This window comes from Pongo pygmaeus, chromosome 10 (genome assembly GCF_028885625.2).
Source record: "Pongo pygmaeus isolate AG05252 chromosome 10, NHGRI_mPonPyg2-v2.0_pri, whole genome shotgun sequence".
Taxonomy (NCBI): domain Eukaryota; kingdom Metazoa; phylum Chordata; class Mammalia; order Primates; family Hominidae; genus Pongo; species Pongo pygmaeus.
Window position 1 is genome coordinate 39692281 of NC_072383.2, and position 24566 is coordinate 39716846.

Genomic DNA, 24566 nt, shown 5'->3' on the forward strand with positions numbered 1-24566 from the left:
GACTACACTTTGAAAACCACTCTGATATCCAGACTATACAAACACTAATAATCACTTGTAAAATTTACCCGTATACAATTAACCAGTGTGAGTCCTCTTACAGGACAAAAAACAAACAAGTAAGAAATCTCCTAGAATAAGGAGTCTCTGAACAACTAAATGGTTGCAGAAAGGCTCCTCAAACAGACAGGAGGAGGCTCAGGAACCATGTATTTCTTTAAAAAGGACTTATGTAGATGGTCCTCAATTTTTTTCTCCCATTCCTACACCAAAAGTCTAGGAGAATCAGTGCCAAACCTCAAATATGAAGACATAAAGCAAGTATGACAAGAAAACAACGATGCTGAAAAGACTTCTACCAGATGATAGTTGGTTTAAGCTTCTTTCAGAATGTGGATTTTACAGCTTACTTTTAACAGAAGCTGAAATAACTCACTCTTTTTACCTAACCATAATAATAATACTGTGTTCAGTTATAAACAACATATATTTTTAATGAAGAAGTTCCACCTCTTCAGCCTACACATAAAGGAAAGATCTACTAACACTAAACCTCACATATAGAGGTTGGTACAGTTAAAGTGGTTCTGATTTGCAAAACCGTAAAATTTTAAAGAAACAAAAAAATCCATTTTGTTCACCACTGTATGTCTAGTATCCAACTCAGGCCTTAAATAAGATGCTCAATAAACATTTGCTGAATGCTGAATATTGAAATGGTTGATATGAGATATGAACCCAGGTTACCAAAATCATACTAGTATAACATCTAGCACTCTTTCTACTATGTGAAATCTTTTTCATAGCTCTCTAAAATAACACCTATGAGAAACCTAAAGGACTGTTATAATATCCTCTAAGAAAATGTAACATTACCTGTTACATTTGAAAGCCTGGTATGAATCATTTAGACCACAGTTTGAAACCCAAACCAATAATTCTATCATTTTCATTTCTAAATATTTGCTATCTGAATTAAGCAATATTAAGTAACTGTCCACTACTAGATGAAGTACCAATAAGACACCAGTCTTAATTTAATCATCACACATTGATTATCACCCTCATACAGACTATCCTTAATATTTAATATTTCATTTTCTCTGATGATTCAGAATTTTGTTTTTTTGAGACAAGGTCTCACTCTGTTGCCCAGGCTGGAGCACAGTGGTATGATCACAGTTCACTGCAACCTCGAACTCCAGGGCTCAAGGGATCCTCCCACCTCAGCCTCCTGAGTAGCTGGGACCACAGGCATGCACCACCACACCCAGCTAATTTTTTTTATTTTTAGTAGAGATGAGATCTCACTGTGTTGCCCAGGTTGGTCTCAAACTCCTGGCCTCAAGAAATCCTCCTGTCTCAGCCTCCCAAGGTGCTGGGCTTACAGGTGTGGGCCACTGGGCCAGCCAAGAATGATCCTTAACTTCCTACAGTTTCTTGCATTTATATTTGGGACATTTCTTGCCTTATAAGAAACTTCAGATAGGCACGGTGTCTCACTCCTGTAATTCCAGCACTTTGGGAAGCCGACGCAGATGGATCACCTGAGGTCAGGAGTTTGAGACCAGCCTGGCCAGCATAGTGAAACCCCATCTCTACTAAAAATACAAAAATTAGCCTGGCGTGGTGGTGGGCACCTGTAATCCCAGCTACCACAGAGGCTGAGGCATGAGAATTGCTTGAACCTGGGAGGTGGAAGTTGCAGTGAGCCGAGGTCACGCCACTGCACTCCAGCCTGGGCAACAGAGCAAGACTCTGTCTCAAATTCTGCCTCAAAAAAAAAAAAAAAAAAGAAAGAAAGAAAAGAAAGAAAAGAAACTTCAGATATAAAGACTGTGCAGCGTCTTGAAAATAATTTGTCACTGTGGCATTTTGTTTCCTTTTAAAAAATCTCCTGTCAGTTTGACATTTACTACTGTTTCTCTCACAAAAGCACAATGTAAAAAATTTTGGAGTGAGGGGCTGAAAAATTACCTGTTGGGTATAACGTTCACTATTTGGGTAATGGGTACACTGGAAGCCCAATCCCACCACTCTGCAATATACCCAAGTAACAAACACGCACGTGTACCCCAAAATCTAAAATAAAATTAAAACTTGAGGAACTGAAGCTACAACAAATCATTTTATTCTGAAATACATGCCATGAATGTAACTTCGTTCTCTAGAAAGACATGACCTACGATGGATATAGCCAAAGGAAATGGGGTTCTGTTGCATAAAGAATTTCAGCTTAATATTATTTAAAGAAAAAAAATTATATTGTCAATAAAGACTTTAAAGGGGCCAGAATGGTGGCTCATTCCTATAATCCCAGTTCTTTGGGAGGCCAAGGTGGGAGGATCCCTTGAGCTCAGAAGTTTGAGACTATCCTAGGCAACATAGAGATCCCCCATCTCTACAAAAAATAAGAAAATTAGCCACACATGGTGGTGTGCATCTGTAGTTCCAGCTACTTGGGAGGCTGAGGTGGGAGGATCCCTTGAACCTGGGAGTTCGAGGCTGCAGTGAGCCTGGATGATGCCACTGCAACCCAGCCTGGGCAACAGAATGAGATCTTATCTCAAAAAAGAAAAAAGAAAAAAAAAAAGACTTTAAAGGTAGAACAAGGACTCAATCTTCTCTGCAGGTTTAAAAAGAAAAAAGTTTTTCAAATGTCTAGAATGGCTTAGACTTGGCCTAACATTTGGCAACGAGGCAGAATCAGTTCAAAGGTCAGTCTGACCCAAAGGATTCAAATCCCATCTGTGGGTCACACAAACAAATCATTAGCAAACTGCATCCTTCTGCTCTGCAGCTATCCAGTCTCGGCTTTAGTACTTGCCAACCTTACTCTGGAAATTACCCTGTTAATTAATAAGTCAATTATAGAGAATTATTCCTTCCAACTACTGAAACTTCTGCTTCTCCAACAGCATTCTGTAGTCCTTTAATCTTGTTTTTCTAACATTACCAGAGAGGAAAAATATTAATATTCTGTGATGCAATCAATATCTTCTCTATTAACAATACCCTGTTCCACACTGTTCTATACAAACACAGATTCTACCCTGAATTTCAGAAACCACTAGGAAAATAACAGATAACAGAGAAATTAGAGCTCTTAGGTTTAACTTAGAGCCAAAATCAAAAGAGAAGAGACAATTCAGAGAGAGGAAGGAAGAAGCTGAGAGGGTCGTGGTGTAGAACACTTACTTTCAGGAACACAGTGTCCCTTAGATTTCTGGTGAGTTGCCCAGAGCCTCTTCAGTTTCAATCCAAATGACAATGCTTCTCTGAGTCCTCCTCAAGTAATGTTTCCACCACTAAAAATTGGATCTACAAGAGCTCAGATGTACCGGTAAAAAAAAAAAAATGTCAGGGGCCCCCATGTGGGCCTCAAGCCTCTTTTAAACTAGGCCCACTTCTCTGTCCTGGGCCAACTCCCCTGTGTACTATATTCCTTCTTCTTCCAGGTGCCAGGTATTCGGCCTGTTTCTTCTCTTCTGAGCTGCCACCACCTACTCTATTTCTCAGGGTTCCTCTAACCCCAAGACTGGCTGTGGAGTAGGACACCAGCTTCCCCCCTTCCTTGCTGTCCCTGCAAATAAACATATAGGCTCTTCTAGTTTCAGTATTTTTCTAATGGCTACAAGAAAATAGAGAGGGAACAACAAAAAGCAGTAATATATAGTACCAGAGATCAAGATTATAATTGTCTCCACTTTAATGTTCCTGCCTCCAAAAAACAAATTTTCTAAAAATTGCTTATTGAGCATTTTAAAAGGCACGAAGTACTAACACAGATATACAAATATAATCTAAACCAACTCCAACCTTACACAGCCAAGAAGATACTCTGCTTTTCAAAATACTTAAATCACAAATCACGGGTCCAAAAATAGTAACCACAATCATTTTAGCAAATACTTTTTTTCTTTTTGGAATGTTCTGTTGTAATCCCTTAAATTTAGCATAAGTTTGAAAGTTTGCTTTTTGAATATGAAAAATGTACAAAATATTTTATCCATTGTGGGAATATACAAAAAGCATATGATGATTTACAAAAAGCAAGCATGTCAAAACCAGCGAGCTTCACTGAGAAATTTTTCAAATAAGTTGTCAACCATTCCTGTCTCTACATTTTAAAGTTAATAAAATTCTGTAAACGGTGTTTTTTTAAAAATCAAGATCTCATTTTTTAGAAATCTAACGTCTACTGAATATTTGTATATGTCAATATTATATATGCCTTCTTTTTTAAAGCAACAGTAAGATAGATTAGTATGCTTATTGTTATAGTTTAGTTTCTAATGGACTTTGTAATATCAAAATATATATCTTCTCTAAATATTAAGTAATAAATCACAGGATTATATTTAATTCAAAGGGTACCTTCGTATAAAAATCAAGGAGCTCGATAACTAAGTGCTGACAGATTAAGAATGCCACTGACTGAATTTCCTGGATGATTTTCTTTATCCACTTAATTCAATGTCATTTTTTAAAAGACAGAGTTATTATACTGCAAGCTTACAATAAATAAAGTCTGAAAATAGGCAGAGATCTTTTCATCTCATTTGTCTAAGAGACTGCCATTTAATCAAACTAAAGATATACAGGTACTTTCAGTAAAAAGCTGTTCCTGTGACTGGGCTCATCTCCAACTACTTATTTATAAAATACTAGAGTACTGGAATAAAAACACTAAATAAAACCTTGATCTGACCCTTCCAGAAGTACATATAGAAAAAGAAGTTTTAATATATTGTGTATTCTGCAATCAGATACTTTTCTTTCTTTAGGAACGAAATTAAATTACATCCTTTGCTCCTAAAGAGGATTTTATGGGTTTTCGTTGATCCCTACACACTAACACAACAATGCAGCCAACATTTTTATACCCAGAGTGGGGAGAGGGGCATTACACCCAGCGATACGAATTAAATTGCAGTAGCTAATGCCTCCCTTAAATAATTTATTCTCTCTTGGCAGCAAAAAACGTTACAGCCTCTTCAATTACCCCTCACCGCAAACCATCGCCTGGGCTGCGATCAATGTGACCCAGTTCCTATCGCCACAGCCACCTCCGTCTCGCCTCCTCCCGCAGGGTCCGCGAGTGTCATGGTAGGGGGCGGCAGCCGCAGGGGCGTCCTCTGGTCGCCACCCCGCCGGCCGGCGGCGCGAGGGGCAAGCCCGGGACTCACCGGGTGGAGGTGCCCTTCCGCACATCGCACATCATGCACTTGAAGGCCTCGGCGCTGTTCCGGAAGGTGCAGACGCTACAGTCCCAGTAACCCTCATCCGAGGACGGCTTCGGCTGCCGCTTCGGCCTGCAGGACACAACCCGGACACGACGCGGCGCGGGGTCACCAGCAGGCCGCGCCCGGTGCCCGGGCCCCGCGGCCGCCCCCGCCCCGCCCCCCGCCCCAATTCCGCGACCCCCGCCCCGCGGGCCCCCGGCGCGCCGCGCTCCGGCTCTGAGGGGGAAGGGAGTCAGGAAGAGGCAGGGCGCGAACGCGGCCGCAGTCGCCGCCGCCACAGCCGCTCTGACACCCGGGCGGCCGCTCCGGTCGCCGCCGCCATCGCGGCTCCATTGTGGGGCGGCCGGCGCCGGCCCCCTCAAGCGGCAGCACTCGCACACCAGCGACGCTGCCCCCGTGCTCGCCCCGGTGCCCGGGCGGCTAGCGAGGCGGCCACCCGAAGCCCTGCACGAGGGCCCTGCCGCCCGCACAGTCCGGGCCCCGGGGCCCGGGCGCTGTTACCTGGTGGGGCTCTTCTTGTCTCCCATGGCTTGGCTATCAACGCACGCCGAGAGTCGCCGCCGCGGCCGCTCTGTTTGTCAATAAGGAGGATAATAAGCCGGGCGGAAGCGGGCGGGGGAGGAGGGAGGGAGGGGGCGGGGAAGGCCGCACCGCCGCGTTCGGGAGCCGCCGCCGGATCCCACGCAGCCTCCAGCTGTCGGGGAAACTCCTGCCTGGGCGCACGTGACCCGCGCCCGCCAACCAGCAGCCGCGCCGGAGACTTCAAACGCGGCCAGCGCGGCCCAGCACCCGCGGCGAGTTGGCCGGCAGGCGGTACGGGGGTGGCCGCGGTGGCCGTGGCTGCCTCGGGCGCCGGCGCCGCCTCTCCGCGCTGTTCCCCCGTTGCCCCCTCCGTACTCCCGGCTGCTGGGGACTGCCTCGCGCTCCAGAGCCCCTCTGAGGAGGAAAACGTCTGTCCCACCGACTGGCAGGGGATGCTCCGTCATCCCGTGCGAAGCCTGGTCCAAGGTAGGGCCGGCCGGCGTTCGGAGGCCTGTCCAGGTCTGGACAGAAGTGCCAGCCCGGGGTCTCCAGGTAGAACGACTTTCCTGGCCTCCGCCGTCCTTAGCTACTCAGCCCCCGCCTGCAGGATACCGGGGGGAAGGCGGGAACCAACACGCAGCGCCATTACTACATGCCTTAAAGCACTGTCTGGTTTATGCACACAGATGCTCTAACAAGTAGGGATTGTCACCCCTAATTTAGAGGAATTGAAATCAAGACTCAAGAGAGGTTAGGTGACTTCCTCTAGGCTACATAATTAGAAAATGACAAAGCCAGGAGTCTAACTCTGTTTTAATTCCAAACGCGCCCTTTTGGCCTCTCAGGCCTCTGCAGTAGCTGCTTTTGAAAGAAACCCGTATATACTCATAAGTCCTTTTTAAATATAAGGAGTTTGCATGTCCCCTCAACGCTGTCTGCTAACAAAAGAACACCTTCCCAGGTCTCTACCTCAACATACTAAAGGTTCTCATACTCCAGACTCTAGCAACAGCCATCTAACTGGTCTCCGAAGCTCCACTTCCACCTCCCCAATCTATTCAGTAATCCACAACCGGATTAATAATAAAATGCTGTTAATACTATGCCACCACTCTGATCAAGAACCACTAACGACTTGCCCACACTCCTTAGCCTGGCATTCAAAGGCTTCACATATTTTCCCTACCTCTACCTCCCTCTCCCATAAGGAAAGCTGCCTCCTGACAAAGAGTGCAGATGAAATTCATTCCCTTACCAGAACCCTTCCTTCATGCACATGGGTTACTTCTACATAAAGTATATCCCTCTTTAACTGTGCTGTTTCTGTCCATCTTTCTAGGTTTACATCCAGTCCGAATTCATGTAAAATGATAATTTTATAGCTAAACTACATACGAAATAATACAGTCAGAAGCCCAGGATTCTCAGCCTGCTTCTCCTGTTTCTTAGCTAATAGACCTTGGAAGTATTGCTTAATTTCTGTAATTCTCAACGTTTCATATTCTGAATGGCATCTATATGAGATTGTTGTGCGATCAATAATAAAATAACATTTTTTGGCCGGGCGCGGTGGCTCACACGTGTAATCCCAGCACTTTGGGAGGCCGAGGCGGGCGGATCACCTGAGGTCAGGAGTTCACAAGACCAGCCTGGCCAACGTGGCGAAACCCCGTCTCTATTAAAAAATACAAAAATTAGCCAGCCGTGGTGGCGGGCGCCTGTAATCTCAGCTACTCGGGAGGCTGAGGTAGGAGAATCGCTTGAACCCGAGAGTCAGAGGTTGCTGTGAACCGAGATCGTGCCACTGCACTCGAGCCTGGGCGACAGAGCGAGACTCCGCCTCTAAGTAAATAAATAAATAACATTTTTTTGAGCACTATGTGCCAGGCACTTTGTAAATCCCTGTGTGTAGATGCATATTTTAAAGGACTCAAAGTACTATGCTCATGGCCTCATCGACTGCAGATGCTCTTCGATTTAGAAAGGGGATACTTCCCGATAAATCCATCTTAAATAGAAAATATTGTAAATTGAAAATGCATTTGATACACCAATAAACCCATCGTAAAGTAGAAAAATCGTAAGTCGAGCCATTGTAAATCCATAGTCTAGCTCTTCATTTTAAAGACAAGGCAATTAGGGCCCAGGTTAAATGGTTTTTCTTTAATGAGTAGGCCAGGGTTAGAGCTCAGGTATCCTATTGGTCTTTCACCGCGTCTTCTTTCTGATTAACCAAATCACTCCATTTACATAGTAGTCTCTAAACTCGTTGTACCATCTGTACTTTTTGCAAATGTAGCTTCTCATGATTCAGACCCAAATTCGGAAACCAGGAACCATGAGGAGTATGATTGAGGCACGTATACAAGAGAACCAGATTTAAGGCCTAGTCTTTAACCTCTCAGTAATGCAGTGGGTAAACTCAGCTAAGTCACTTCCTTTTTTTCATATGTAAAATAAAGGAGTTAAAACTATTATCACAACTAAGGTCCCTTACAAGTCTAAGGCATTGTGTTGTTTTTAAATGCCTCAACTGGATGGATCCTCAAATAGACTGACAAGAACTGCTCTACTTGCAAAAGTGATGGCAACAATGTATTTTTAAATAAAAAGGAAACTAAATCAAGCACTCTAAAAATCCCCCATGCTGCAAATCACCATTTCACTAGATTGTAACCTCCCTCACTAAAAAGCAAGCTGCACCTCTAAATCATGAACAAAAAGCACAATAACTTTTGTTGTCTTTATTGCTGCATCTCCAGCCCCTAGAACAGTGTGACACGTATTGGGCACTCAATAAATATTCTGAGAATAAATACATCCACTTATAGTCAGGTTAGCGCGCGCCTGTATTCCCAGCTACTTGGGAGGCTGAGGCAGGAAGATAACTTGGGCCCCGGCGTTCAAGACCAGCCTGAGCAACATAGCCAAGACCCTGTTTCTAAAATAAATAGTCAATACATTCACTTGTCTTACAATTTTTGAATGAGATTTTTTCTTTCATATTGGGATTTACAAACTGTTAGGCATATTGCATGCAGTTGATGGTCAATAAATGCCAAAATTAGCATTTATCCTTCAAAATGATCTTTAGAACTCCGCACATTCTTGTCGATCAACCAGGAACCTAGTTTTTGTGGAGCACAGAATCATATGCCCTTGCATTATACCAGCTGCCTCCCATTTATGGGTGTTTCTCTTAAAAAAAAATCTCTGCCCCTACTAGGCTTACGTACAAACAGTAGTATAGGAGGTACTCCTCCCATTTCACCACAAAAAGTTACAACTTTCCTAAAGTGTTTACTAGCTGTAAGAGTGGCTGTTGTGGAGAAAACAGATCTTTTTATTACTAAAGTGGCCCAGGTTCTTACCCAATCAGGTGTCTTTTCAATACATTAACAGAGTTCAGTACTTTAGAAATGTTAATTCATTAGGGTCACTTGTAAAGTGACAAACACTAACGATCGTTTTAACAATCTAACAAGTGTTGAAGTTTTCTGATGATTTACTTTTTTTGTTGTTTGTTTGTGTTTGTTTGTTTGTTTTTTTGTTTTTGTGTGTGTGTGTGTGAGAGTCTCACTCTATTGCCTGGGCTGTAGTACAGTGGTGCGGTCATAGGTCGCTGCAGCCTTGAACTCCTGGGCTCCAGTGATTCTCCTGCCTCAGCCTCCCAAAGTGCTGGCATTCCAGGCGTGAGCCACTGTGCCTGGCCTTACCTTAATGTTTAAAAGGTAAATGAGGGCAGACCAGTGGCTCATGCCTGTAATCCCAATACTTTGGGAGGCCGAGGTGGGCAGATATCTTGAGCTCAGGAGTTCAACACTAGCCTGGGCCATATGGGGAAACCCTGTCTCTACAAAAAATACAAAAATTAGCCAGGTGTGGTGGCATGCACCTGCAGTCCCAGCTACTTGGGAGGCTGAGGTGGGAGGATCACTTGAATCCAGGAAGCAGAGGTTGCAGTGAGCCAAGATCACACCACTGCACTCTATCCTGGGTGACAGAATGAGGCTCTGTCTAAAAAAAAAAAAGAAAAAAAAAGTAAAGCAATCTTTACTTTCCCCAGTTACTGAGGAAGCCGAGAGCTGAGGCAGGAAGGATCACTTGAACCCAGGAGCTGTGGGCTGTAGTGTGCTATACTATTCGGGTGTCTGCACTAAGTTCGCCATCAATATGGTGACTTCCCAAGAGTGAGGGGCCACCAGGTTGCCTAAGGAGGGGTGAACTGGCCCAAGTCAGAAACTGAGCAGGTCAAAACTCCTGTGCAGCGCTGGGTGCGGTGGCTTACACCTGTAATCCCAGCACTTTGGGAGGCTGAGGCAGGCGGATCACCTGAGGTCAGGAGTTCAAGACTAGCCTGGCCAACATGGTGAAACCCCATCTCTACTAAAAAACACAAAAATTGTCCAGGGGCGGTGGCACGCGCCTGTAATCCCAGCTACTCGGGAGGCTGAGGCAGGGAGAATTGCTTGAACCTGGGAGGCAGAGGTTGCAGTGAGCTGAGATTGCGCCACTGCACTCTAGCCTGAATGACAGAGTATGACTCTGTCTGAAAAACAGAAACAAAAAACTCCCATGCTGATCAGCTGTGGGATCATGCCTGTGAATAGACACTGCACTCCAGCCTAGGCAACATGGTGGGGACTATGTCTCTATAAAATAAATAAATTAAAATTAAAGTAATCCCTAGGCCATTGATATAATAATATCTGTTTCCATTCCAATATGCTTCCTAGGAGAGACTGGAGGAGGTACTGAAATTGTGCATGTGATCCTGTTTACAGGTGAACAGTAATCTGTTCTTTCTGGAGATGAATAAAAAGATTGAGAGTCTGTCGTAGATCAAGAGACTGACAGTGTGGGCCAGGTGCAGTGGTTCACACCTATAATCCCAGCACTTTCAGAGGCCAAGGCAGGAGGGTCTCTTGAGCTCAGGAGTTCCAGACCAGCCTGGGCAACATAGCAAAACTTCATTTCTACTAAAAATAAAAAAAAAAACATTAGCCTGGTGTGGTGGTGCATGTCTGTAGTCCCAGCTACTTGGGAGGCTAAGGTGGGAGGATCATTTGAGCCCAGAAAGTCGAGGCTGCAGTGAGCTATGATAGTGCCACCGCACTGCAACCTGGGCAACAGAGTGAGACCCTGTCTCAAAAAATTAAAAATAAGAAAAGGAGACTGACAGCAGGATCTCAGAGACCCTAGATCTTCTGGTTAGTCTTGAGTTTATTAGCCAAACATAATAACAATAAAAACTATGTATTGATGTTGTATATAGTAATTAGGCAACAGGAGCTAATACCTGAAATGAGAAATACCATCTTGTTTATTAACTGGAATTTGAGAGAAAATGCGGTACCTAAGGGAGAAATGAGCTATAAACCTTCCCTGAGAGCAGGAACTCAAAGTATAATAGTAAGCTACAGTGGTAAAACCAATCACATTTTGAAAGATGGATTTTGTGGTTTTTGTTTGGTTGACTGGTATCTAATTTTGTTAGTTATACAAGTTATATGTCACCAGTTGTACATTATTCGTTTTTTAGGGTGCCATAACAAAGTACTGCAGACTGGGTGGTATAAACAACAGAAATTTATTTGCTCACGGTTCTGAAAGTTAGAAGTCTGCGGTCAAGATGTCAGCAGGGGGCCAGGCACAGTGGTTCACACCTGTAATCCCAGCACTTTGGGAGGCTAAGGTGGGCGGATCATGAGGTCAGGAGATAGAGACCATCCTGGCTAATACGGTGAAACCTTGTCTCTACTAAAAATACAAAAAACTTAGCCAGGCGTGGTGGCAGGCACCTGTAGTCCCAGCTATTTGGGAGGCTGAGGCAGGAGAATGGCGGAACTTGCAGTGAGCTGAGATCCCACCACTGCACTCCAGCCTGGGTGACAGAGCAAGACTCCATCAAAAAAAAAAAAAAAAAAAAAAAAAAGCAGATGTCAGCAGGGTGATTTCTTCTGAGGCCTCACTCCTTGGCTTGTAGATGACCTGCTCTGTCTCGAGTGGTCTTCTCTCTGTGTGTGTCTGTGTCCTAACCTCCCCTTCTTACAAGGATACTAGTTATTGGATTAGGGCTATCCTAATGACCACATTTTAATTTAATCACATCTTTAAAGACTCTGTAAAGACTCCAAATACACTCACATTCTAAGATACTGGGGGGTTAGGACATTAACATACGAATTTGGGGGGAGGGAAAGACACAGTTCAGCCCATAATACTGGTGTCAAGTTCAGCAAATATATATATATATGTGAATTAACATATCCAGTGCCTTGTTATAACACTCCTGGTACAGGTTCACAATCCTTATCCGAAACCCTTAAAGCTGGATATGTTTTGTAAGTAAGGCATTTGGGAATTTTCAAGAGGCAGTTGACACAAATACTACGTAATTACCTAACACTCTGAGTGGGTTCTGAGATAGTGCCTCTTAATCAAACACACTAATATTTCTGAAAAACATAAATATTCATACTAAGTGGGAAAATTAATGTCTATAAATCATCTCATATCGGTTCTACTCAGGTTTTGCTGCTAGATGATAAAAGGTCAGGTAAAATATAAAGCTTTCAGGCCGGACGCGGTGGCTCATGCCTGTAATTCCCAGCAGTTTGGGAGGCTGAGGTGGGCGGATCACGAGGTCAGGAGATCGAGACCATCCTGGCTAACACAGTGAAACCCCATTTCTACTAAAAATACAAAAAAATTAGCCGGCCGTGGTGGCAGGCGCCTGTAGTCCCAGCTACTCAGGAGGCTGAGGCAGGAGAATGGCATGAACCCGGGAGGCGGGGCTTGCAGTGAGCCGAGATTGCGCCACTGCACTCCAGCCTGGGCAACAGAGCAAGACTCCATCTCAAAACAAAAAAGCTTTCAATTTTCAGTGCTTCTTGGATTATGAGATTATGGACAAAGGGTTATGGATCTGTAAGAATTTGAGTAAGAATTAAGATTACAAAGATTAAGATTTAAAATATCCACATTATTTGACCCGGTAATTCTACTTTGAGGAATATATCCTAAGGATACAATCTGAAATGCATGAAAAATTTTTCCACAGAAATAGCCATGAAATTATTTTAATATACATTGAAAACAACCTGCATGGTCATCTGAAGAGAAATAGTTAAATAAAGTATGATCTAACCAAAGAACAGGGTTTTAAGAAGTCATTAAAAACAATGTTGATGAATAATTTGTGACAAGAGGCAATGCTTATGTTGTAACGTCAAGTGAAAAAGGCAGAATCTAAAATTGGATAAGTATATAAAAAGCATAGAAAACAGATTATAAGGAGACACACCTAAATATTAATGGTGGCTTGTCAGTCGTTCAATTTCTTTTTTCTTTTTCTTTTTTTAAGACGGAGTTTTGCTCTTGTCGCCCAGGCTGGAGTGCAATGGTGTGATCTCAGTTCACTGCAACCCTCGCCTACTGGGTTCAAGCAATTCTCCTGCCTCAGCTTCCCAAGTAGCTGGGATTACAGGCGCCCGCCACTAGGCCCAGCTAATTTTTTGTATTTTTAGTAGAGACAGGGTTTCACCATGTTGGTCAGGCTGGTCTTGAACTCCTGACCTCAGGTGATCCACCCACCTCGGCCTCCCAAAGTGCTGGGATTACAGGCCTGAGCCACCGCACCTAGCCTTTTTTTTTTTTTTTTTTTTAATTGTGACAGGGTCTTGCTCTGTCACCCAGGCTGGAGTGCAGTGGCGCAATCATGCCTCACTGCAGCCTTAACTTCCCAGGCTCCACCAATCCTCCCACCTCAGCCTCCCACGTAGCTGGGACCACAGGTGCACGCCACCACTCCCGGCTAATTTTTTGTATTTTTGGTAAAGACGGGGTTTCACCATGTTTCCCAGGCTGGTCTCAAACTCCTAAGCCCAAGTGATCCACTCACCTCAGCCTCCCAAAGTGCTAGGATTTAGATGCATGAGCCACTATGCCTGGCCCAGTCTCTCAACTTCATTTCAGCACAGTATTGTCTGTTTTTTACCATTTGCTTCTAACCTTTTGTTCCTTCCTTGCGCTTCACCTCTCTCCCCCTTTATTGTACCCTTCCCCCCATTTTTACTGCCCCTTTCTAATAGCTGTCTATGTTATCCCATGGTCTCACCTTAACTAATGGTGCCACCAACCAGCGCTCCATTCCTCTTGTATTTCCTCTTTACTCCAAACCAGCCCAGCACTAGATTCAAAGTAGCCTCTCCTGTCTACACATTGACTCTCATCCCCCTTTCCCAAATCCAGGAAGTAGTGTGATGGGAACATAAGATTCATTAATGAAGGACAACCTTGAACAGGGAACTGGGAGACATTGTTTCAAGACTTTACTCCACACCTCTGAAAAGGGAGCACTGTGGCCCACTGGTGCTGGTGTCTCTGACAAGGTCTTATTCAGCTGGTTCTGCAAATACCAGGAAAACTGTAAAGTGGATTCTGCTTCTGCCAAAGAAAGGAACTGCTGCTGCTGGAGCGATGCTTGGAGGAGCAGAGAGAGGACTGGATGCCAACAAAAAGCCAACAAGAAGCAAGCAGAAGAAAAGCAAGTCCCGGCCAGGTGCAGTGGCTCATGCTTGTAATCCCAGCACTTTGGGAGGCCAAGGAGGGTGTATCACCTGAGGTCAGGAGTTCAAGACCAGTCTGGCCAACATGGTGAAACCCTGTCTCTACTAAAATACAAAAATTAGCCAGGCATGATGGCTGGTGCCTGTAATCCCAGCTACTCGGGAGGCTGAGATAGGAGAATCCCTTGAACCCGGGAGACAGTAGTTGCAGTGAGCCGAGATCACACCACTGCACCGCACTCCAGCCTGGAAAGCTGAGCGAGACTCCGTCTCAAAAAAAAAAAAAAAAAAAAAAGGAAGTCCCTTCTTTCTCCAGCTGTGCAGCCTCCTGCTGGTACCCCCTGGCTGAGCAAGAGAACAAAGTAGAAATGGGGTCCCAGAGTATAGTGGAGTACTAGCTCCCATCACAAAGCCGAGTGTAGCATGGAGGGTGGGGTGGAGCTGAGAGATGATGACCTCTTTGACCACTCAGCATTACACAAACTTTTCTGTACGTATTTAAACTTCTATACAATGAGACATTTCTACCATTCCCCTAGATGCAACTATCCCATATACAAAGACATTCTCATCCTCCCCTAAGATGAGGAGACACTATGCCCCAGCAGTCATATCCACTGTGGCAGGCAATCACACCGTCCATCTCCACACTATTTTAATAACTCCTTAAATTCACTCACAGTCTTAGCTGGTTTTCTGTTACTGAAATACTACATGTTATAGTTTAACCTCCAACAAAACTTGTATTAAGTAATAAAAGGAAAAAGAGGAAGAATAAAATAGTTCATACAAATGCACACACATACATGCACACACATAAGCAATGAAGAAAATATGTGTAGCTGCTACATCCTCCTTTCTGTAACTAGTCATGGGACCACAGTTGTTAGTTATAACTGTGACCCACTAACCATTCCCTGTTACTCCTTACTTCAGTCAAGCCCTTAGCAACGCTGAGTTCTTTACCTGATGAGGTGACCCAAACCTTCATTCCTGAAGTGTGTAAATGCTCAGTAGTCCTGACTTGGTTTGGTTACTGAAGTCTCCATTAACTTTTACTATTGGACATTGAAGTACTAAGAAGTACTCTGAAGAATACCCTAGGCTGAAGACATAGTGATTTTTTTCCCTTCAGCTTTTATTTTAAGTTGCAGGGTACATGTGCAGGATATGCAGGTTTGCTACGTAAGTAGATGTGTGCCATGGTGGTTTCCTGCTCAGATCACCTTGGTATTAAGTCCAGCATCTATTTGTTATTGTTCCTGATGCTCTCCTGCCCAGTAATCCCCACTCCAACAGGCCCCAGTGTGTGTTGTTCCCCTCCCTGTGTCCATGTGTTATTATCGTTCAGCTCCCACTTATAAGTGAGAACATACGTGTTTGGTTTTCTGTTCCAGCATTAGTTTGCTGACGATAACGGCTTCTAGAGCCAACCATGTCCCTGCAAGGGATATGATCTCGTTCCTTTTCATGGCACATAGTATTCCATGGTGTATATGTACCACATATTCTTTCTCTAGTCTATCATTGATGGACATTTGGGTTGATTCCATGTCTTTGCTATTGTGAATAGTGCTGCCATGAACATAAGCGTGCATGTATCTTTATAATATAATGATTTATATGCCTTTGGGTATATACCCAGTAATGGGATGGCTGGGTCAAATGATATTTCTGCCTCTAGATCTTTGAGGAATTGCCACACTGTCTTCTGCAATGGTTAAACTAATTTACACTCCCACCAACAGTGTAAAAGCATTCCTTCTTCTCTGCAACCTCACCAGCATCTGTTATTTCTGGACTTTTTAATAATTGCCATTCTGAATGGCATGAGATGGTATCTCATTGTGGGTTTGATTTGCATTTCTCTGACATAGTCATTTTTATCCTTGCAGCGTATCAGTAACCCAATTTTGCCTTGAATCTGGTTCAGTCTCCCCATCCAATAAAGCAATGTTCTTATTTATCTTTAGTTTGATGGCATGAGGAGTACTAAATATCCAAGTGGCTATATCATCGTCCAATTCAATTGTTGTGGCCTTTCGTGAAAGCATTTCTACTCTGGGAATCAAGACCTTAATGTTAGTAAAGTGCAATGCTATGGGGATGGAAAGCAAAATTTCTGCAAGTAGGCATAATAGTGAGAAAAGCCACTCCCATTTCCATCTCTTTCTTTTTTATGTGTATACTTTAAGTTCTGGGATACATGTGCATAACCTGCAGGTTTGTTACATACGTATACATGTGCCATGTTGGTTTGCTGCACCCATCAACTCGTCATTTACATTAGGTATTTCTCCTAATGCTATCCCTCCCCCTACAGGCCCTGGTGTGTGATGTTCCCCTCCCTGTGTCCATGTGTTCTCATTGTTCAACTTCCACTTATGAGTGAGAACATGCGGTGTTTGGTTTTCTGTCCTTGTGATAGTTTGCTGAGAATGATGGTTTCCAGTTTCATCCATGTCCCTGCAAAGAACATGAACTCATCCTTTTTATGGCTGCATAGTATTCCACAGTGTATATGTGCCACATTTTCTTAATCCAGTCTATCATTGATGGACATTTGGGTTGGTTCCAAGTCTTTGCTATTCTGAATAGTGCTGCAATAAACATACATGTGCATGTGTCTTTATAGTAGCATTTATAATCCTTTGGGTATATACCCAGTAATGGGATGGCTGGGTCAAATGGTATTTCTAGTTCTAGATCCTTGAGGAATTGCCACACTATCTTCCACAATGGTTGAACTAATTTACAGTCCCACCAACAGTGTAAAAGTGTTCCTATTTCTGCACATCCTCTCCAGCATCTGTTGTTTCCTGACTTTTTAATGATTGCCACTCTAACTGGCATGAGCTGGTGTCTCATTGTGATTTTGATTTGCATTTCTTTGATGATCAGTGATGATGAGCATTTTTTCATATGTCTGTTGGCTGCATAAATGTTTTCTTTTGAGAAGTGTCTTTTCATATCCTTTGCCCACTTTTTGATGGGGTTGCTTGTTTTTTTCTTGTAAATTTGTTTAAGTTCTTTGTAGACTCTGGATATTAGCCCTTTGTCAGATGAGTAGATTGCAAAAATTTTCTCCCATTCTGTAGGTTGCCTGTTCACTCTGATGGTAGTTTCTTTTGCTGTACAGAAGCTCTTTAGTTTAATTAGATCCCATTTGTCTATTTTGGCTTTTTTTTTTTTTGCCATTGCTTTTGGTGTTTTAGTCATGAAGTCCTTGCCCATGCCTATGTCCTGAATGGTATTGCCTAGGTTTTCTTCTAGGGTTTTTATGGTTTTAGGTCTTACGTTTAAGTCTTTAATCCATCTTGAGTTAATTTTTGTATAAGGTGTAAGGAAGGGATCCAGTTTCAGCTTTCTACATATGGCTAGCCACTTTTCCCAGCACCATTTATTAAATAGGAAATCCATTCCCCAGTGTTTGTTTTTGTCAGGTTTGTCAAAGATCAGATGATTATAGATGTGTGGTGTTATTTCTGAGGACTCTGTTCTGTTCTATTGGTCTATATATCTGTTTGGGTACCAGTACCATGCTGTTTTGGTTACTGAAGCCTTGTAGTATAGTTTGAAGTCAGGTAGCATGATGCCTCTAGCTTTTTTCTTTTTGCTTAGAATTGTCTTGGCTATGTGGGCTCTTTTTTTGGTTCCATATGAACTTTAAAGTAGTTTTTTCCAATTCTGTGAAGAAAGCCATTGGTAGCTTGATGGGGATGACATTTAATCTATAAATTACCTTGGGCAGTATGGCCATTTTCATGATATTGATTCTTCCTACCCATGAGCATGGAATGTTCTTCCATTTGTTTGTGTCCTCTTTTATTTCATTGAGCAGTGGTTTGTAGTTCTCCTTAAAGAGGCCCTTCACATCCCTTGTAAGTTGAATTCCTAGGTATTTTATTCTCTTTGCAGTAATTGTGAATGGGAGTTCACTCATGATTTGGCTCTCTGTTTGTCTGTTATTGGTGTATAGGAATGCTTGTGATTTTTGTACATTGATTTTGTATCCTGAGACTTTGCTGAAGTTGCTTATCAGCTTAAGCAGATTTTGGGCTGAGATGATGGGGTTTTCTAAATATACAATCACGTCATCTGCAAACAGAGACAATTTGACTTCCTCTTTTCCTAATTGAATACCCTTTATTTCTTTCTCTTGCCTGATTTCCCTGGCCAGATCTTCCAACACTATATTGAATAGGAGTGGTGAGAGAGGGCATCCTTGTCTTGTGCTGGTTTTCAAAGGGAATGCTTTCAATTTTTGCCCATTCAGTATGATATTGGCTCTGGGTCTGTCATAAATAGTTCTTATTATTTTGAGATACGTTCCATCAATACCTGGTTTATTGAGAGATTTTAGCGTGAAGGTTGTTGAATTTTGTCAAAGGCCTTTTCTGCATCTATTGAGATAATCATTTGGTTTTTGTCATTGGTTCTGTTTAAGTGATGGATTTTGTTTATTGACTTGCATATGTTGAACCAGCCTTGCATCCCAGGGATGAAGCCCACTTGATCATGGTGGATAAGCTTTTTGATGTGCTGCTGCATTTGGTTTGCCAGTATTTTATTGAGGATTTTCACATCGATGTTCATCAGGGATATTGGCCTAAAATTCTCTTTTTTTGTTGTGTCTCTGCCAGGCTTTGGTATCAGGATGATGCTGGCCTCATAAAATGAGTTAGGGAGGATTCCCTCTTTTTCTGTTGATTGTAATCGTTTCAGAAGGCATGGTACCAGCTCCTCTTTGTACCTCTGGTAGAATTCAGCTGTGAATGTGTCTTGTTCTGGACTTTTTTTGGTTGGTAGGCTATTAAATATTGCCTCAATTTCAGAACCTGTTATTGGTCTACTCAGAGATTCAACTTCTTCCTGGTTTAGTCTTGGGAGGGTGTATGTGTCCAGGAATTTATCCATTCCTTCTAGATTTTCTAGTTTATTTGCATGGAGTTTTTAATAGTATTCTCTGATGGTAGTGTATTTCTGGGGGATTGGTGGTGATATCCCCTTTATCATTTTTATTGAATCTATTTGATTCTTCTCTTATTTCTTTATTAGTCTTGCTAGCGGTCTATTTTGTTGATTTAAAAAAAAAAACAGCTCCTGGATTCATTGATTTTTTGAAGGTTTTTTTGTGTCTCTATCTCCTTCAGTTCTGCTCTGATCTTAGTTATTTCTTGCCTTCTGCTAGCTTTTGAATTTGTTTGCTCTTGCTTCTCTAGTTCTTTTAATTGTGATGTCAGGGTGTTGATTTTAGATCTTTCCTGCTTTCTCTTGTGGGCATTTAGTGCTATAAATTTCCCTCTACACACTGCTTTGAATGTGTCCCAGAGATTCTAGTACATTGTGTCCTTGTTCTCATTGGTTTCAAAGAACTTCTTTATTTCTTCCTTCATTTAGTTATTCACCCAGTAGTCATTCAGGAGCAGGTTGTTCAGTTTCCATGTAGTTGTGTGGTTTTGAGTGAGTTTCTTAATCCTAAGTTCTAATTTGATTGCACTGTGGTCTGAGAGACAGTTTGTTGTGATTTCTGTTCTTTTGCATTTGCTGAGGAGTGTTTTACTTCCAATTATGTGGTCAATTTTAAAATAAGTGCGATGTGGTGCTGAGAAGAATGTATATTCTTTTGATTTGGGGTGGAGAGTTCTGTAGATGTCTATTAGGTCTGCTTGGTCCAGAGTTGAGTTCAAGTCCTGGACATCCTTGTTAACCTTCTGTCTCATTGATCTGTCTAATATTGACAGTGGGATGTTAAAGTCTCCCATTATTATTGTGTGGGACTCTAAGTCTCTTTGTAGGTCTCTAAAGACTTGCTTTATGAATCTGGGTGCTCCTGTATTGGGTGCATATATATTTAGGATAGTTAGCTCTTCTTGTTGAATTGATCCCTTTACCATTATGTAATGGCCTTCCTTGTCTCTTTTGATCTTTGTTAGTTTATCAGAAACTAGGATTGCAACCCCTGCTTTTTTTTGCTTCCCATTTGCTTGGTAGATCTTCCTCCATCCCTTTATTTTGAGCCTACGTGTGTCTTTGCACGTGAGATGGGTTTCCTGAATACAGCACACCAATGGGTCTTGACTCTTTATCCAATTTGCCAGTCTGTGTCTTTTAATTTGGGTATTTAGCCCATTTACATTTAAGGTTATATTGTTATGTGTGAATTTGATCCTGTCATTATGATGTTAGCTGGTTATTTTGCCCATTAATTGATGCAGTTTCTTCATAGCATTGATGGTCTTTACAATTTGGCATGTTTTTGCAGTGGCTGGTACTGGTTGTTTCTTTCCATGTTTTGTGCTTCCTTCAGGAGTTCTTGTAAGGCAGGCCAGGTGGTGACAAAATCTCTCAGCATTTGCTTGTCTGTAAAGGATTTTATTTCTCCTTCACTTATGAAGTTTAGTTTGGCTGGATATGAAATTCTGGTTTGAAAACTCTTTTCTTTAAGAATGTTGAATGTTGGCCCCCACTCTCTTCTGGCTTGTAGGGTTTCTGCTGAGAGATCTGCTGTTAGTCTGATGGGCTTCCCTTTGTGGGTAACCTGACGTTTCTCTCTGGCTTCCCTTAACATTTTTTCCTTCATTTCAACCTTGGTGAATCTGACAATTATGTGTCTTGGGGTTCCTCTTCTCGATGAGTATCTTTGTGGTGTTCGCTCTGTTTCCTAAATTTGAATGTTGGCCTGCCTTGCTAGGTTGGGGAAGTTCTCCTGGATAATATCCTGAAGTGTGTTTTCCAACTTGGTTCCATTCTTCGCGTCACCTTCAGGAACACCAATCAAATGTAGATTTGGTCTTTTCACATAGTCCCATATTTCTTGGAGGCTTTGTTCATTTCTTTTCACTCTTTTTTCTCTAATCTTGTCTTCTTGCTTTTTTTCATTAATTTGATCTTCAGTCACTGATACTATTTCTTCCACTTCATCAAATCGGCTATTAAAACTTATGCATGTGTCACAAAGTTCTCATGCTGTGGTTTTCAGCTCCATCACGTCATTTAAGATCTTCTCTACACAGTTTATTCTAGTTAGCCATTCGTCTAACCTTTTTTCAAGGTTTTTAGCTTCCTTGTGATGGGTTAGAACATATTCCTTTAGCTCAGAGACGTTTGTTACTACTGACCTTCTGATGCCTACTTCTCTCAATTCATCAAACTCATTCTCCATCCAATTTTGTTCCTTACTGGTGAGGAGCTGCGATCCTTTGGTGGAGAAGAGGCACTCTGGTTTTGGGAATTTTCAGCTTTTCTGCTCTGGTTTATCCCTATCTTTGTGGTTTTATCTACCTTTGGTGTTTGATGTTGGTGACCTACAGATGGGGTTTTGGTGTGGATGTGCTTTTATTTTATGTTGATGCTATTCCTTTCTGTTTGTTAGTTTTCCTTCTAACAGTCGGGCCCCTCAGCTGCAGGTCTGTTGGAGTTTGCTGGAGGTCCACTCCAGACGCTGTTTGCCTGGGTATCACCAGCGGAGGCTGCAGAATAGCAAATATTGCTGCCTGACCCTTCCTCTGGAAGATTTGTCCCAGAGGGGTACCCACCTGTATGAGGTGTCTGTTGGCCCCTACTGGGAGGTGTCTCCCAGTCAGGCTACATGGGGGTCAGGGACCCACTTGAGGAGGCAGTCTGTCTGTTCTCAGAGCTTGAACACCGTGCTGGGAGAACCACTGCTCTCTTCAGAGTTGTCAGACAGGGACGTTTAGGTCTGCTGAAACTGTCTGTTGCTTTTTGTTCTGATATGCACTGCCCACAGAGGTGGAATCTACAGCAAGGCAGTAGGCCTTGCTGAGCTGCGGTGGGCTCCACCCAGTTCGAGCTTCCAGGCCTCTTTGTTTACACTCTGTCGGAAATGCAGAAATCACCCATCTCTGCGTTGATCTCGCTGGGAGCTGCAGACCAGAGCTGTTCCCATTCGGCCATCTTGGAACTTATCCTCTTTTTTTTTTTTTTTTTTTTTTTGAGATGGAGTCTTTCTCTGTCACCCAGACTGGAGCGCAGTGGCACAGTCACAGCTCACTGAAACCTCTGGCTCCTGGGTTCAAGCGATTCTCCTGCCTCAGCCTCTTGAGTAGCTGGGATTACAAGCATGCACCACCACACGTGGCTAGCTTTCGTATTTTTAATAGAGACGGGGTTTCACCATGTTGCCCAGGCTAGTCTCAAACTCCTGACCTCAAGTGATTCACCCACCTCGGCCTCCCAAAGTGCTGGGATTACAGGCATGAGCCACCGTGCCTGGCCCCATTTCCATCTCTTGATTCCTGTATTTATTCTGGCTGTGGGAAAGACAGCACCACATATTGGTCTCTGATTCAAAACACACACTGCATCTTGTAAGATAGCATGGCTTTCTTTCAGGACATTGCCTTTAAACCAACTGAGTCTTCAGTAAGCCATTACACTTTTCTATTAGGCCAGATGTTTCTAGGTGAAGGAATACATGGTATGACCTGTAAATTTTATGGGCATAATCCCATCGTTGTATTTCTTTTGCTGTGAAATAATCACAAGCACTGTTGTGCAGAATACGATTAAAATGAATAAGGCATTTTATGAGTCCATGAATAGTGGTGCAGGCATTATAGGCAGGGAAGGCAAGTCCATATCCAGAATACATGTCCATTCCAGTGAAAAGATTTCTGTCCGCTTCCATGAGGGAAACAGTCCAATATAATCGACTGACCACCAAGTGGCTGGCTGACTTGTCTCTCCAAGGAAGGGTGCCAAATTAGAGACCCAGTGTTGATTTGTGCTGTTGGCCAGTTAGTATTGTTAGCAGTAGCAATGTAGCTGGGCTACAAGGCCAGCCTTTGTGAGAACATCATATTGCTGAGCCCATGCAGAGCCTCTATTCTGGACAACATGACCAGTTTGCACATGGGTCCATTGAGAAATCACTAGGGTGGCTGGTTAAAGTGGCTGACTGACATCAAGAGAATGAGTCATTTTGTTCACCTGATCATTAAAAGTTTCCTCATCAGATGGTGCCCTTTGGTGAGTATCTACCTGGGACACAAATATATTCACATGGAGTGTTTCAACCATCCTGAAAGGTCCATCCACATACCTCTTCCTTAGATACTCTTGTATCAATCTTCCAATCTTGTCCTCTCTGAGTCCTTGATCATCCAACCCAAATGTTAGCAACTGCCCATGAATCAGTGCTGATCCATACTTCTGACCATGTTTCAGTCCAGATAAGGTGGACAACCAAACATGTTGCTCTAATTTATGCTCATTAGGAGAATTTCCCTCTACTACTGCCCTTCAAGGCCACCTCTCATTGGGACTGTAATGATGTAACCATCCACCTCTGGTTGGTAACAGCATATCATGTAGAACCATTTGCATACCAGGCCTGGGATTTTCCCCCCTCAATCAATCAGTTGTTAGAAACTCCTTATAAAGTAATAGATATGAGTTGAGAGAGGAACAGTCGCTGTTGAAGGACTCTTCATGGAATTACCTATTTCCCATTTCTGCATAAGTCTGATATATGCCATTTCCACTTGATGCCAGATTGCTTCCATGTGTACCCAACCTTCTGGCTTGGTGGTTCAGATAGCACCCATTTCATAAAGGGAAGCTCAGTTAACATTGCCACTTGATGTCCCATAGTTAGGCATTCAGTCTCTACCCAGGGCTAAATAGCCAGACGACAGCTGTTTCTGAAAAGCTCAAATAATTATTTGCAGAAAAGGGCATGGATTTGCTCCAAAGCCCTAGAGGTCTATATGATGATTTTCCTTTGGTACAAAGTGTATCTGCTTACTACATAATAGAATAAGTATTTTATATAGAGAGATATTTCAGTATTCAATATTGCCATTCTCAGGGGGTAATTTTTATTTTCTTGTTAGAAAGCTTTTGTTTAAAATATGTTGTTTTGGGCCAGGAGTGGTGGCTCACACCTGTAATCCCAGCACTTTGGGAGGCCGAGACGGGTGGATCACGAGGTCAGGAGTTCAAGACCAGCCTGGCCAACATGGCAAAACCCTGTTTCTACTAAAAATGCAAAGATTAGCTGGGTGTGGTGGCAGGCACCTGTAATCCCAGCTACTTGGGAGGCTGAGGCAGGAGAATTATTTGAACCTGGGAGGCGGAGGTTGCAGTGAGCCGAGATCGCACCACTGCACTCCAGCCTGGGCTACGTGAGCGAAACTCCGTCTCAAAAAAAAAAAAAAATTTGTTTTAGTCAGGTGCGGTGGCTCACACCTGTAATCCCAGCACT

General features: G+C 43.0%; 2 protein-coding genes across 10 annotated transcripts in view; one reads left to right on the forward strand and one right to left on the reverse strand.

Moving 5' to 3' along the window:
* YAF2 (YY1 associated factor 2) overlaps positions 1 to 6139 on the reverse strand; it is a 76786-nt gene extending 70647 nt beyond the window's left edge. For 5 of the 9 annotated variants that reach the window (XR_010127786.1, XR_008493060.2, XR_010127788.1 and 2 more), the window contains exons 1-3: positions 5748 to 6139; positions 5190 to 5315; positions 3199 to 3583 (exon numbers count right to left, since the gene is read on the reverse strand). Coding sequence is in view for 4 of the 9 variants with exons in the window: in XM_054445322.2 (XP_054301297.1) it covers positions 5190 to 5315; positions 5748 to 5773 (152 nt within the window). In the remaining 5 variants the exon portion in view is untranslated. The remainder of the gene's footprint in view (positions 1 to 3198; positions 3584 to 5189; positions 5316 to 5747) is intronic. The other 4 variants (XM_054445322.2, XM_054445323.2, XM_063672636.1 and 1 more) reach the window with 2 other exon arrangements.
* On the forward strand, positions 5772 to 7327 carry LOC134737648 (laforin-like). The gene is made up of 3 exons (XM_063647229.1): positions 5772 to 5823; positions 5856 to 6320; positions 7108 to 7327. The coding sequence occupies exons 1-3, from the start codon at positions 5772 to 5774 to the stop codon at positions 7137 to 7139; spliced, it is 549 nt and encodes a 182-aa protein (XP_063503299.1). The 3' UTR covers positions 7140 to 7327.
* The last annotated feature ends 17239 nt before the right edge of the window (positions 7328 to 24566 follow it).

Excerpts from the sequence above, each read along its gene's own strand:
- LOC134737648 (XM_063647229.1), top strand. The coding sequence starts at position 5,772 with ATGGCTTGGCTATCAACGCACGCCGAGAGTCGCCGCCGCGGCCGCTCT. Across the intron at positions 5,824-5,855 it reads CCGCCGCGGCCGCTCTGTTT|CGGGCGGGGGAGGAGGGAGG; the intron begins GTCAATAAGGAG and ends GCCGGGCGGAAG. Across the intron at positions 6,321-7,107 it reads TGCCAGCCCGGGGTCTCCAG|GTTTACATCCAGTCCGAATT; the intron begins GTAGAACGACTT and ends CCATCTTTCTAG.